This window comes from Syngnathus acus, chromosome 23 (assembly GCF_901709675.1).
Source record: "Syngnathus acus chromosome 23, fSynAcu1.2, whole genome shotgun sequence".
Lineage (NCBI taxonomy): Eukaryota > Metazoa > Chordata > Actinopteri > Syngnathiformes > Syngnathidae > Syngnathus > Syngnathus acus.
In genome coordinates, this window is record NC_051107.1 from 4,471,511 (window position 1) to 4,485,982 (window position 14,472).

General features: G+C 47.3%; 6 protein-coding genes across 30 annotated transcripts in view; 2 read left to right on the forward strand and 4 right to left on the reverse strand.

Moving 5' to 3' along the window:
• celsr1a (cadherin EGF LAG seven-pass G-type receptor 1a) overlaps positions 1-6,152 on the reverse strand; it is a 30,949-nt gene extending 24,797 nt beyond the window's left edge. For all 8 annotated transcript variants that reach the window (XM_037243192.1, XM_037243190.1, XM_037243191.1 and 5 more), the window contains exon 1: positions 2,464-6,152. In XM_037243192.1, coding sequence (XP_037099087.1) covers positions 2,464-5,974 — 3,511 coding nt within the window. In that variant the 5' untranslated portion in view covers positions 5,975-6,152. The remainder of the gene's footprint in view (positions 1-2,463) is intronic.
• LOC119117275 overlaps positions 1-14,472 on the reverse strand; it is a 376,942-nt gene that overhangs the window by 109,077 nt on the left and 253,393 nt on the right. The window contains exon 9 of one of the 18 annotated variants that reach the window (XR_005096445.1): positions 6,721-6,724. The exons of the other annotated variants lie outside the window; for them this stretch is intronic. The gene's annotated coding sequence lies outside the window, so the exon portion shown is untranslated. The remainder of the gene's footprint in view (positions 1-6,720; positions 6,725-14,472) is intronic. 18 annotated transcript variants of the gene reach the window in all.
• trmu (tRNA 5-methylaminomethyl-2-thiouridylate methyltransferase) lies at positions 6,761-8,932 on the reverse strand. The gene is made up of 10 exons (XM_037243424.1): positions 8,740-8,932; positions 8,486-8,651; positions 8,306-8,412; positions 8,098-8,220; positions 7,855-8,027; positions 7,735-7,788; positions 7,488-7,655; positions 7,282-7,426; positions 7,127-7,209; positions 6,761-7,058 (listed from the first exon to the last, which is right to left on the reverse strand). Exons 1-10 carry the CDS (start codon positions 8,819-8,821, stop codon positions 6,912-6,914), a joined length of 1,248 nt encoding a protein of 415 aa, XP_037099319.1. The 5' UTR covers positions 8,822-8,932; the 3' UTR covers positions 6,761-6,911.
• Positions 8,964-10,540, forward strand: srr (serine racemase). The gene is made up of 7 exons (XM_037243445.1): positions 8,964-9,038; positions 9,118-9,295; positions 9,387-9,568; positions 9,631-9,761; positions 9,815-9,963; positions 10,023-10,112; positions 10,201-10,540. Exons 1-7 carry the CDS (start codon positions 9,030-9,032, stop codon positions 10,440-10,442), a joined length of 981 nt encoding a protein of 326 aa, XP_037099340.1. The 5' UTR covers positions 8,964-9,029; the 3' UTR covers positions 10,443-10,540.
• tprkb (Tp53rk binding protein) lies at positions 10,439-11,374 on the reverse strand. Its single transcript, XM_037243494.1, has 4 exons — positions 11,124-11,374; positions 10,933-11,055; positions 10,691-10,867; positions 10,439-10,619 (listed from the first exon to the last, which is right to left on the reverse strand). Exons 1-4 carry the CDS (start codon positions 11,262-11,264, stop codon positions 10,533-10,535), a joined length of 528 nt encoding a protein of 175 aa, XP_037099389.1. The 5' UTR covers positions 11,265-11,374; the 3' UTR covers positions 10,439-10,532.
• Positions 11,549-13,758, forward strand: alg10 (ALG10 alpha-1,2-mannosyltransferase). Its single transcript, XM_037243370.1, has 3 exons — positions 11,549-11,908; positions 12,128-12,325; positions 12,387-13,758. The coding sequence occupies exons 1-3, from the start codon at positions 11,744-11,746 to the stop codon at positions 13,446-13,448; spliced, it is 1,425 nt and encodes a 474-aa protein (XP_037099265.1). The 5' UTR covers positions 11,549-11,743; the 3' UTR covers positions 13,449-13,758.

A 14,472-nucleotide genomic window follows, 5' to 3' on the forward strand; every position in this document is an offset into this window, starting at 1 on the left:
TTGCACAGAAAATGGATGCATCCGGTTTGTGGTGTTCTAATTTCAATCCTAGTCTGTAATTGAGTATTCAGACAGAGTCAAAGAGTGACCAATCCAGGTTTACTTGGTATTTACACTTCAAACCTGCAGCCTGAAGGCAAATGCACAACTCACTCTTGGTGTATTTGAAAGAAAAATCACTTTAAAATACAGACGATACCGGCGTGTCGAGTTTGGTGAACTTGTTTGAGCAGACAAGCATGCAGTCAAAAGGCAGGAACATCGGGACGGTTAAACCAAGGGAGGGGTCGGTAATGGTCCGTGAAGAAATACAGGAATACCTTTTGACATTCTGCTGATTCAGAATTTCAAAAATGTCCAGTTCATTCAGGACACACATTAAATTCGAAGTTTTTTGTGAGGTGTTTGGCTTGACATCTGTTGTGGTCAGCCCCCTCATTAGCAGGACCTCCATCGGTTGGAGGTGAGAGGTTGTGTGCAGAGCAGTTCGGGGTCACTTTGATCTCACAGGTGGAACGCCCCGATGTCTGGATGTATTGGGTCAGAACATTTCTCTTGACGTCCAGACAGTAAAGAAAACAGGAACTATCTTTCTGAATCCGTGCCAAGAATTGAACTGGCAAACCTCACAGCATATCAGCAATCTCAGAAACCACCCAAAAAATTTTAGTTATTTATTGCTCTAACGTCTTAGTATGTAGATCCCAAACATAAAGAAGGGAGTGAAAGTAGGGATTGCGGTAGAGTGCCCATTGAGACCAGGAAAAAAAAAAGCCGAGCTATGCAACTCCTTGAGAAGGATTAAAAGGCAAACCAGATGCATGGCAGTCAAGCCCCACAGGGGGAAAAGAATGGAAGGGGGGGTGGAGAGGAGGTGGCGCATGTAGCAGCACGTCATCTTTCAACAAGGCCATAAAGAAGATCAGAAGACAGTAGAGCATCAATCACTGCTAATTTTTCTAAGTTGACCACACCAAAACTTCCACCAGGTGCATGCAAATATTCAAAATACATAACTTTACGTGGCAAGAGTAGAAGGTGCATTACAGTGAGGAGACCTCGGCAGATTGTTATCGCTTTCCAGAACCCCTCCGATGTGAAATTCGACGAGCTGAGATAAGGGCTTGAACAAAAAGAACACAGAAGCCTTGGCGAACGGGGCACTCTTTTGCTCTATCTCGCGAGTACAGATGGGGCAGTGTTGTGGCTAGCTCAATGTGTTAAGAGAGTGTATCTCAGGAGAGATAGCAAGGAATTGTGCTGGGGGGGGGGGGGGGGGGGGGGGGGGACATTCCCAGGCCTTATGAGCACCAAAACCATAAGTCCCATTTCCAACTCATTCCTAGTATAGAAATTGTCCCTTTACCTTCAATCCGCACCCAGAAAGGTCTAGAAGGCACTGGCAACAATTAATGGAGCCCCCTTTGGGACCATCATGAGGTCATCACTGTTGTCAAGGATACACAAAGAGCTGTCAGCTGTTATTGACAAACAGGAGGGCAGGGGGGGTTTGAATCAAGTGGGGGGGGGGGGGGTCTGGAACTATTGAGGTCAGCCTCCCTCACCCACCCCTGGACCCTCGATGGGTTGTCTTTAAGGGTAATAAAAAGGACAGTGTGTCTTTTGTTTGAGACAAAGCCGGGGAGCTAGTCACTTAGCAAAACAACACCACTGCTCAAACAAGGTGAAAGACTTCCACCACCTGATGTGTGCATTATACCACCACCATTGTCTCAGTTCCTTAAGGTTTCTTCCAGGCAGTTTTTGAATCCTGACCCTAAGACCGAGCATGCAAGCCTGTTTCCCATGCTGGCATTGCTCAGCTTTGGGAGGAAATAGATGACAAGAGTCTAGCTGGGTTGGGCTGTTTGCCAACTTTAGCAGAGAGTAAGAAAAGGGCAGGGAGGGGTTAACATGAAGGAAGACAAAGGAGGTTGAGCAAGCAGCTGTCAGCAGATGACTGGCTAGTTTATTCTATCAGGGTATTAGATTGATCCCATCTGACTGCCTGATTAATGAGACTTGCTACACTTGCTTGTGTGTGCTTGCTGGTTGAATGGGGATGTCCACATGTTTGCACTTTGCAGTTGTCTAATCTTTAACTCTTCAAGCGCAAAGTCTGCTTCTGGAGCTAAACAACACCGAGTTTCCCGAAGAACTAAAGATTTGACGCTCAAAGTCGAACGAGAAATTACGACTGCAACAACAAAGCGGCAATGTGGAAGCCCTCCAAATAGCACATTTTACGACCTCAACCATCCACCTCTACACAATACACGCAAATGGCACAAAAGCAGCTGAACCGGATCACGCAAAGAGCCTGCAGCACACTTCTTGAACCGTAATGTCAAGACAACAAAAACCTGCCGCCGGATCAGTTAGCATAATCGACTCGGACCTTCACCACGCAGACACATTTGACAGAATTTCAAAATATCAACAGAAATAACTTAGGGGTCTTACCGGTGACGGAGATGATCATGGGTGCCTCCAGCGGCCTGTCATTGTCCAGGGCCTTGTTGAGACGCAGATCTCCCGTGTCCTCATTTAGCAAGAGCAGATTGAGCTCATTCCCGGATTCAAAGGTGTACCGCAACTTATCCGACACATCCGGGTCATGAGCCGGTACTCTCCCGATTATTCCTGATGGAAAACTGTTGGATTTGTTGGTGATGTAGTTGTTGAAAATGATGTCAAAGTCCTTCAGCACCGGCAGGTTGTCATTCATGTCCATCAGACGAATGTGTACGGTGGCCCGGCTCACGAGCGGCGCCGAGGTGGCTTGGACCACGATGACGTACTCTGTTCTGGTTTCATAATCAAGATCGATGAGGGAGACGAGGTCGCCGTTGAAAATGTCCAACTCGAAAATCTCTGGAAAGTTGCCTTCAACTATTTGGTACATTATCTGAGCATTTGTGCCATCGTCAGGGTCTGTTGCGGTAATCCGAGCTACAACGGACCCGACGGGAATGTTCTCCTCTACATCAATGAAAAGCTCATCCTTTTCAAACACTGGTGCATTGTCATTGATATCCTGGACTACCACACGTATGGGAACAGCTGCTTTTAAAGGCGGGACTCCCCTGTCCACAGCAAAGGCCTTGAGGTCATAAACAGGAACGTTCTCCCGGTCCAGCTTGCGAGCAGTTCTGATGATACCGGAGTACTGTTCAATGAAGAAATCCCCATCTCCATCATCACCACCCTGGAATGTATAGCTCAGTCTGCCATTGGAACCGGAGTCTCTATCAGAAGCAGAAATCTGGAGGACGCTGGTGTAGATAGGTGCATCTTCAAACACGCTCCCCTGGTACATGTCTCGAAGGAACTGAGGAGCATTATCGTTAGCATCCTCGATGATAATCTCCACATAGGTGGTGTCGGATTTCTGAGGGATGCCATTGTCTTTAGCGATGATGGCTAAGGTGAAGGAAGCCTGGTCCTCATAGTCTATCTCCATTTGGGTGGTGATAGCGCCGGTATCCGGGTCGATTTTAAACTGAGGGACGCTGTCCTCCATAATGTACGTGATGCGAGAATTTTCTCCCGTGTCCTCATCCGTCGCGCTAATCACCACCACGGTGGACCCCACCGGTTGCTCCTCGTTGAGCATCACCTGGTAGTTGGCGCTTTGGAAGACGGGCCGATGTGTGTTGGCGTCTGTCACGTTAATAAACACCTGCGCAGAGTCCGCTCGGGTTCCGTCACTGGCTGTGACTGTCAACACATACTGGCGCTCCTGTTTGTAGTCCAGGGGGAGAGCGAGAGTGATGAGACCACCACCGCTCTGGCTAGTGATGGCGAAGCGATTCCTGGTGTTGCCGCTGGAGATCTGATAAGTCACCACACTGTTGACGTCCCGATCGAGAGCGGTCACCGTGAGCACGCTTGTCCCCACGATGGCGTCCTCGTTGATCTTCAGCGAGTAGACTTTCTCCGTGAACGTGGGGACGTTGTCGTTAACGTCAAGTACCGTGATGGTGACGCTGGCAGAGGACGACATCACAGGGACTCCGTGATCTCTCGCCTCCACCCCAAAGCTGTAGAACTCAGTGGTCTCCCGGTCCAGCTCTTCACTTACTGTAATCCACCCGGTGCTGTTGTTAATGGTGAACGGAAAACCAGGAACGGTGTCTGTCAAACGATATTCCAGCCGAGCGTTCTCCCCCGAATCGCCATCGATCGCTTGAATATGGATGATGGAGTACCCGACGGCGACATTCTCCAAAACAGTCGCTTGGAAAGGTGTACTGACAAACATGGGGACATTGTCATTCACGTCCACCACTTGGACTACCACCATCCCAGTGCCGTTGATCAGAGGAGGCCTTCCACCATCCTGTGCCTTAATCCTCAGATTATACTCCCGAACCATTTCATAGTCCAGAGGGTTGATAACGTCAATCACGCCACTTGGGGAATGAATGTAGAACTGACCTTTAACATTGCCGCTGATGATGCTGTAATGAACTTTAGCATTGTTCCCTTGGTCTTTGTCTGTCGCCTCCACTTGGATGACTTTGGTGTTGATGGCCACGTTCTCTTGGATCTGCACGACGTACCTCTTTTCACTGAATTGAGGGTAGTTGTCATTTTCGTCCTCCACAATGATGTGGACGGTGGCGGTGGCTTTGCGGGGACACGGTTCTTTACCCTGGTCGTCTGCCTCGACTGTCAGCTGGTAATACGCCCTGGTCTCCCTGTCGGGCCGCTCTCGGATTCTCACCAGGCCGTTCCGTGGGTCGATCTCGAAGATGGAGTTGTCGCCGCTGGCAATTTTATAGATCATATTAGCATTGGCGGGGGCATCCTCGTCATTAGCCCGGATGGTCATCACTTCAAAACCCACTTCTACATTCTCCCGTATACGAACTCGGTACTCCGCCTGCTCAAACACGGGGCTGTGATCGTTGGTGTCACTCACAGTGACGGTCAGGTAAGAGATGGCGTATCTTCTTGGCGTGCCATTATCACTAACAGTCACTTTAAGGACATGCGTGTCTTTGACTTCTCTGTCCAACGCATGAATGGTTGTGATGCTGCCCGTCTGAGAGTCAATTGTGAAAAAGTCATTGGACCTTCTGTCAAACACGGCTTCCATGCTGTACTCCAGCCTACCTGCCTCGCCGTCATCTGGGTCGGTGGCTTTGAGGGTGATGACCTGTGTCCCGGCTGGTTCATTTTCAGGCACAGACACTTGGTAGCTGGGAAGCTGGAATTGCGGGGACGCGTTCACCTGCCGCTTACCTCTTCGGGTGGACTCCCCGTGAACGGTTTCCGACACAGATCCATGTCTAGGCAATTTTCCAAACCGCAATGTGAGCAGCAGGCTGAGCCGGCTGCCTCCAGAGGTGCGCAGGAGACATTCCAAATCCACTTCGGGCTGCGCTCTCATGCTCTCGGGACACAAGTTATCAGCGAGAAACAAAGCCCCATGTCTAAACAGTGCAGCCGAACGTTGTCCCATGCACATTGTGTCCAAAAAGTCGCTTGTTATTAAAGAAGGCAAAAGTTCTGCAGCATTGAACAGCAAATCACCCGCAAGAAGACAAGAAGTTTCCTCCAGGTTTAAATTATGCTTAATATGGATGTCGGGCTTGCTTTGAAATGTCTTTCTCCTGTATTTGATAAAGCAGTCCTGTCCGTGGACGAACACGTTCAAATGCGTTAGGATCACATCTCCAGAAGTCAATGAGGTGCTTCTGAAGTGCACGGGCGCGGGGTTGACACGCGTGCGCGCACACTCCACACTTCGAGACAGTTCAATAATTCCACTGTGCTTGCCGATTTGGAAAAGACTCCGTGTGGATTCGGGAGACCAGTCAAGTTTATGCGTCCATCCCGGTCCAGCGGACAGGTTCGCCAAAACGTTCCCGGGTAGTAAAGACTCCGTGAGGTGAAGCTGCAAGCACGCCACGGGCGGCGCGGTGAGCAGGACCAAAAACCAAATCCACGCGCTCCACAGCACCATACTTGGCAAATAACAAATCCCAGTGAATTGCAGTGAAACTCATCCGAGGAAGCCTTCCCACTCCCTGCGTCGCGTTCCACTCTTATCCTTCATGTTGGAAGTTTCATCGTGGAAAAAGACTGCGTCTCCATAGTGCCGGTGGATCCACGGAGCGCACTCCAGGCTTACGTAGTTTGAAATGAGTACAAAATGGCTCCGCAGCTCACCCTTTTTTTCCACACCCTCCTCCTCCTTGAGGAGCAAATTAGCATAAACCTGCTGGGTTCCCCACTGGGATGCTTACAGAGGGGGGTCTTCACCCCTCCCTTCTTCTCATGGAGATTTAGGAAGTGTCTCTGACCGGGTGACCAATGCGCACAAGTGTATTGTTATGACAATAAGTTGAGGTAGCCTTTCAATTCCTTAATGCACTTTAAAAGAGCCTTGCAGCCTTTGTAACTTCACTGAAACAAATGAAAAAAGTTCTTCAAAGTGCATTGAGGAAAAAGTTGAATCACTTTAAATAACAGTTGTGTTCTCTTTTAGGAAATTTACCGTCTGGATATGTCTGAAAATGCATATTTTGCATATTAAAATTTCGATAGTTGTTATTGTTCAGAAATTGTAATGTGCAATCTTATGAGTCTCAAAGTGAAATATGACCTTTACAATGTACATTTACCTTGCACAGTATTTGATTTCATCTAATTAAATATGAAGCATGCGACAATTGAGTCCAACTCGGAGTTTATCTTGTGAAACAGCACCACGCTGTGGACAAAAGCTGCATAACAACGCAATTTCTTTTCAACAAGTTGCTTTATATTTACGTTATATGTTTTATAATAGCATTTTATGCGTTATAACTGCATTATATTTACAGGAGAACGTGTTTCACATTTTGATGCAGTTTTCTATAAATACATTTATTTATGTTTTTTTAAAATACAAGGCCGTGTCATCTGACAGGTTCTGGCTTCTTCTTTTCTGTACTGAGCCGAGCAGCTGTTGAACGCTGACTCCGCTGGATGGTAAAGTCACTGGGCCCCAACTGGGTGATCTTGCCACTTCCCAGGCACTCATCACCTTTGTAGAGCACTGCGAACTGAGAGGGAGTTGCTAAACTCTGAAAACAGTTGAAAAGTTGCATTGATTTTTTATTTCTTTTTTTACCTGTCCAGGCGTTAAAGCTCTGAGCGGCTGCGCGAGTGAGATCCACACAGAGCCGTCCATGTTAAGAGTCACGGCGCAGGGAGCTGGAAAGCACACAAAATCATGTTGACTACGTTTTTTTTTTTTTTAAATTCTTGATCAATAAATATACACACTTAGCGGCATCTGGTGGATGAAGCGGAAATGGCACTCCATCATCTTAGTCCGGACCAGTTGAGGCGGAGGTTCCTCGGCGATCCAGTGGAAGCGATCCGTCCGCAGGATGTCGCGGAAAAGAGACGGGTGATTGGTGGACGGCGCCTGAGGCCAAAGGCATTTGAAGGAATGTCGACCGAGTGAAATTTTAATCTGACCGCCTTACCACCGCCACATCGCCAGTATTGATATCCTTGTCCACCACAAACCAGGCATCCCTCTGTCCCCCAATCCGCGCCCGCTGGCCCAGCGTCAAGGTGAACCAGCCGCTATGTGTGCCCATTACAGTTCCATCCTCAATGGATACAAAGTTGCCAGGTTTAGGTTCAAGGTACTGGGGGCAAAAAGAGATTCATTGTGAAACAAATCTTGAGCAGCTTAAGTTGCCAAAGAAACCAGAAACGCTCCCTTACCTCCAAAATAAAGTTTTCAAAGTTCCTCTCGCCAATGAAGCAGATGCCCATGCTCTGAAATAACAAAATGGGATGAGTGAAACACAAATGTGGTTTATGCGTGCTCTTATCTTGAGTCACCTCTTTCTTCTTCAACACATGGTGAAAGCCCGCTTCAGCCGCCATCTTTTTCACAAAGTCCTTGGTGAGACCGGAAAGCGGGAACACCGTCTGCCGTAGGGCATCCTGGGAGATCTGGCTGAGAAAGAAGGTCTGGTCTTTGACCAGGTCGGCCCCCTTGTGCAGTCTCACGGCTGCAAAGGGGGCAGAGCGATGAGGAGAAATCGGGTGCAAAAAATGGGAATGAAGAGGGAAGGCGCGTACGGTTTCGGAAGTCAAATCGATTTCTGAAGAGCACGAGGGGCCCGGTTTTGGGGGTCTGCTGGAAAACCTCCTCGTCTTCCTGCGAGGTCCTAGCATAGTGGCCGGTTGCCATTGCGTCAGCACCTACATGCCAAAAAGCACCCAGAAAGGTCAGAAAATCCATTATTATTATTTTTTTTACCCGCCCATGTTGTAGACTAGAACATACCTAGAGTTATGATTGCATACTTGTGGAAATGGTTGAATTTGATATGCTTATTGCAGAGTATATCTGGGTTGGGGGTCCTTCCTTTCTCGTATTCCTTTAATAAATTACTGAAAAGGTGCAGAAGATCACAATTAGACAGGCAGGAAAAGGCACTCATGTATATTGATCTTTTGAATATACCTGAAAACCTCATGCCAGTATTCCTTAACATATGACACTTGATGGAAAGGGATGTCCAGCATCTGGCACACTTTGTCGGCATCCTCGCAGTCTTTCTCTGTGCTGCACACCCCACTTTCATCCAGGGAGTCCCAGTTCTTCATGAAAACCCCGGTCACATTGTAGCCTGGAATGAGAAACATTCAACTTTGTATTGTTTGGTAATGGTAGTGGTGTACCTAATAAAGTGGCCTGTCAATGTGACTTCGACCTACCTCTTTTCTTTAGCAATAGGGCCGCGACAGAGCTGTCGACGCCGCCCGACATGGCACAAACGACGTGCCGTATAACACCCATCTTATTCGACAAATTCCGCTCACGAATTGATTAGATGTAAAAGAAATTGCCTTAAACATTTATCAGTCACTCGGGAGCACGGCCATTGTTGTGGTCCGTGGCGGATAGATGTCCGGCTTGAAACCACAGTCATGGCGGAATCTTTCTTTCAGAGGGGGGGGAACAAATATTGTAACACCGTCGAGTAGCTGCACGTATTCCAGTCTTTATGAATAAGGTGAGTGAAATTTAATGACTCACTGAATGTTTTGAGGGTTTTTAAGGTTAACTATTATTTATTAACAAGTTTTGCACAGATGGGTGAGGTGTCCGCAGAGAGTATCAGCCTGGATCTTCTATTAGAAGCCAGGGAGACAGTGAGGAGAAGCCCACTGGGTGTCATCAACACCCCCATGATCCTCTGGAGCCAGACCACCCTGCCTGTCAACAATGCCCAAAGTATCCATATTAAACTAGAGAACATGCAGAGAACAGGTAAGAATGTGCTTTTTTTTTTAATATCAGAAAATGGATGGATGGATATATTACCAACTTTGATTGAGCAAATAATCATTTTAAATTACAGGGTCTTTTAAAATTAGAGGTGTGGCCAATCAGTTTGCCAGGAGGCAGACAGGTGGCAATTTTGTCACCATGTCCGCAGGGAATTATGGCAAGTCGTTTGCCTATGCGTCAAAGCACTACGAGTCCAAAGGCAAAGTGGTCATGCCGGAAACTGCCCCCATGTCCAGATCGGCCCTCATAGAGGTTAGAGGTCATGCACATGACACATAAATAAGTAGTTTACTCAGTTTTCTTTTTCTTGTCAGAGTTTTGGCGTGGACGTGGAGCGAGTTCCTACTTCCTGTCTGATGAATGTGGTGAACCGTTGCGTCCAGGAGGACGACATGACCTTCCTGCACTCCTACGATGACCTGGATCTCATCGCGGGACATGGCAGGTACCCTCGATATAAAACGCATCCAAGTGGATGAAGTTTAACCGTGTGTGTAGTTTAGGTCTGGAGGTCCTGGAGGTGGTGCCAGAGCCTGATGTGGTGGTGGTATGCTGCGGAGGAGGGGGGCTGCTGGCCGGAGTGGCTGCTGCAATCAAACTATCGGGATGCGACAAGACCAGAATCTACGGCGTGGAACCAGAAGGAGGTAAGAAGAAAATGTCTTCTGATTTGAAAATGAGCATTGATGGGAATGCTTGACTTCAGCCTGCACCATGTACAAGAGCTTCCTGGAGAAGAAGCCGGTGGGCATGGACACAAGTAGCATTGCGTCAGGGCTGGCACCGCCATTTGCAGGTAACGTGAACATTTTAATTATATAATAGCGAAAAAATAACATTACTACTTTCCTAGTGATACATAATCTTAATATGGCCATCATTAGGTACGCTGCCCTACGAGCTGTGCCGGCGCTACGTGGAGGAAATCGTCCTGGTGAGCGACGACGAAATCAAGGCGGCCGTGTCCACCCTGTACCGAGCGGGTCTGGTGGTGGAGCCGTCCGGTTCGGCCGCCTTCGCTGCAATCAATGCGGGGAAAATACCTCGACTGGAAGGGAGCGACGTCGTGTGCATCTTAAGCGGGGGCAATATCGGAAAAGACGAGCTCGGAAACTTCCCAGATTGACAGATGTGTGATTCACTCAGTCGTAGAATCACTAACTTGATTTTTTTAATAAACATTTTATTACAAATAAAGGACAATGACAAGTGTGAACTACATTATATCCTTAGTGGCCATTCTGCATACGACTGCATCCAGAAGAGTTCCACACTTCTCCTCCTCTGGGTTGATTTTGTAAAGCTGAAAAACAAGACAATTGGAAAGATTAAAAACAGTCCACTGGGACAAATGTGTCCATTATCAAACAGTACCTTTTTAATTTTTTCAAGGTCTGACAAGGATGATATGTCCTCCACTGGAATCTGGACTCCATCCACTTTGGTCACCATGTCGCTCACAAGGTGGGATTCTTCTTTGGTATGGACCAAGACCACCAGGACGGTGCCATCACCGTCCGAGATGCCAAATCTTTTAAAGGCCTCTGAGATCTGTACAGAGAAATGATTTGCTCGGATCCAAACAAGCAGTTTGTACGAATGAAGAGCAAACTTACATTATTAGTAGGTGACAGGTTGAAGATGATCTCTGAAAACAAGCCTCTTGTCTTCATTTGATTATGTTTGTGGAAGTGCACAGCCTTATTTGCAGCCACCAGCACTTGGAAAGGACTCACCAGCTAATGCAAAGGGAAAATCAAATTTAAAAGCTGAATGGCATGCATATTTTAGCAGAATTTCAACTCACCATAGTTGGCTTGATCAGGGCACCTTTTATTTTCCCATCCATGGCGTTTTGCCGTAGCTCGGCGGCATTTTGCACGTCTTTAAAAAGAATTTGCGTGACATTGAGCTCCGGGTAAAGTTCCAGCGTCTGAGATACATGCATTTTTTTTTTAGATCAATGATGAGCACAATAAAGAGAAATTGACATCGCACATGAGGGAAACATAGGGGGACGAAAAATACCGCAACACCGGAAGAACGCATTTCGGTCAATCTAATTTACAAAAATAATTTTGTTAAAATAGAAATTACATTCTGAGAACAATTGTAAAACCTTACTTAAAATTAGAAAGGTATTTTCATCTTAGTTATATGTTAATACTACGTTAAAACACGTTTGCAAAAAAATATCTCGGATATAACTTCTACATGTTGCCACATCGAGCCTATTTTTGTGACGGACTACTCGCTGTCAACAACAAAAGCGCTTCCGTTTTGTACCTGCAATCTAAACAAGAGGCATCTCTTACTTTTAGGTGCTTTTTCAATCGTGCATATTCTAGTAATGCGGATGAAACGAAAGGTTCGCATCTTTCACAGATAGTTTCCACTAGCAATTGCGTTTTACATCGCGTTTGGAAAATGGATAAATATGAAGGCTACGTCTTCACCGCATTGTGCAGCACCAACTTTCTGGTGTCCTGCTTGCTCTTCTCTAAAATCACCCGAGAGCAACGAGAGCCCTACATGGATGAGATTTTCCATGTGCCCCAAGCTCAAAACTATTGCCACGGGAAATTCAACCAGGTAGGTAATTAATCCTCTTTAATGCTATAGCGACTAGCGGATTACTGAACGGAGCTAATCCGGAGACAACTGAATTAAACCACTTGATTTCCCCCACCCCTAATCCGATGGGAAAATAGCCAACTCACCAAATGATTGATGTTCTTCTCTACAATGCAAACAAAAAAATAATCATTTGAGATGCTAGTCCAGATAAATAACTGCAAACTTTTGATGCAGTGGGACCCGATGATCACCACTCTCCCGGGCCTCTACCTGTTCTCCGTGGGGATCATCAAGCCAGTGGTGCGACTGGCCGACATGACGGGTGATGTTGTGTGCTCCACGGCCATGCTGCGCTTCATCAACCTCCTCTTCAACTGTGGCAATCTCTACCTGCTCTACCGGCTCATTTGCAAGCTGCACCCGAAGGAGAAGGTGAGTCTTGAATCTCGAGACTCGAAGTTGACTGTAAAAGGAAAAAAACCCTCTCTTGCAGACGCGAACAGCTGCTAGGCGGATCCTCTCGGCCCTGTCGCTGTCCACCTTCCCGGTGCTGTACTTCTTCAACTTCCTCTACTACACGGACGCCGGCTCCACCTTCTTCATCCTCTTCACGTACCTCATGACGCTGCACGGCTGCCACAAGGCGTCGGCGCTGCTCGGCGCCTGCGCCGTCTTCTTCCGCCAGACCAACATCGTGTGGTTGGCCTTCTGCGCCGGCACCCTGGTGGCCGGCCACATGGACGAGGCGTGGCGGGCGGCGCATTCCAAAAAGTCTGACGACAAGTCGGCTGCCTTTCAGGTCCCATTTTCCCTCAGCGGCGCCAAACGGGTTGTGCTTTTCAGTGTGGATTTTTTCACTTCCGCCGGGCACCTGAAGGCGGCGCTGCTGGCGACGTGGCCCTACGCCCTGGTGGCCGCCGGATTCTTCGTCTTCGTGTGGCAAAACGGCGGCGTGGTGGTGGGCGACCGCGCCAACCACGAAGCTTGCCTCAACTTCCCGCAGCTCTTCTACTTCCTCTCCTTCGCCCTTTTCTTCTCCCTGCCCATCACGCTGTGTCGTCACCGCGTGCGGCGCTTCTTGCAAGCCATGAAAAAGCAACCCGTCCTCTTCCTCGTGGCCACCGTCGTCTCCGTCCTCCTGGTGTGGAAGTTCACCGCCGTGCACAAGTACCTGTTGGCTGACAACCGTCACTTCACCTTCTACGTGTGGAAGAGGTTCTTCCGAAGCCACGAGATGCTGCGCTTCCTCCTGATCCCCGTGTACATTTTTGCCGGCTGGCACTTCCTGGACTCGCTCAAGGCGCGATCGCTCTTCTGGAGCTTGGCGTTCCTGACGTGTCTCCTGGCCGCCACAGTCCCGCAGAAGCTCCTGGAGTTCCGTTACTTCATCGTGCCGTACCTGATGTACCGCCTGCACATGCCGCTGCCGTCCCTGGCCAGGCTGGCGCTGGAGTTGCTGCTGTACACGGCCGTCAACGCCGTCACCATTTACGTCTTTGTGGCCAAGACGTTCCAGTGGCCGGACAGCGCCGCCACGCAGAGGTTCATGTGGTGAACTCAATGGAGGAAGGAGCAATGAGATTGGGGGGGGAAGCTCAAATGGTTCAATGTGAGACTGCACGACATCATGTAATTCATTTTTGGTGGCTGTAGTATCATTATGGAGACCAATTAGATTTTGTTTTTTAATGTGTCAATCAAGGAGACATTTTCTATCCACTGTGTTGATTTGAACTTTTTTCCCCAGTATACATTTCATGCAAATTCAGTGTTCGTTTTTTTCTATTTCATTTTCTTTTTCTGTCCAACTAAATACGTCCTATGATTGCTGTCATAAATAAAAGGAATGAAATACATTTTTAAAATCTGTGTTTGTTTATTAAGCGCTTATATTTGATTAAACTTCAAATAATAGTATTATTGTAGTATTTTAAATATATAATTTATGATATTACAATATAAAGTAGGTTTAATTTTACGATAAATCAGTACCACAATAAGCCACTAAGGGGTGCTGTTGTACAAGAATTTACAAGTCGTAGTTTAGAAACTGCGGACGGTGTCGTACCAAAGAATCAGTACCAGAATGAGCCACAGCGGGGTGCTGTTGTACACGAATGTACAAGAAGTAGTAGTTTAGAAACTGCGGAAGTCTCGCGTCACCTACACAACATCGGCCTTCAAATTGGACCTTGAATTAAAATGCATTTGTTACGATCAGTGAAACTATAGCTACACTCACAAGGTTTAATTTCCGATTATTAAGGTAAAGTGGTTCATGAAGCACGCAGGTAAGTTAAGGACGTTGTATAAATATCGTAGTTACAGTACGTGCCATCTCAAAGCAACAAAACAATTACAGCGGACAAGAAAAAATTCTATTTATAAAAGAACCGTGGGAGTGCAGCGGGTGGAAAGGCTAAATGATGTGTTTTGATTTATTTTTTCTTTAATGGCACAGTAATTATAAAAGCTGCCTACGGCCATTTCAGTCACCTGTCGGGAAAAATCAACTTGGAAAAAGATTTTGGAATCGTACTAGATGTAAATAATAATATTACGTCATGATGTAAATTAAA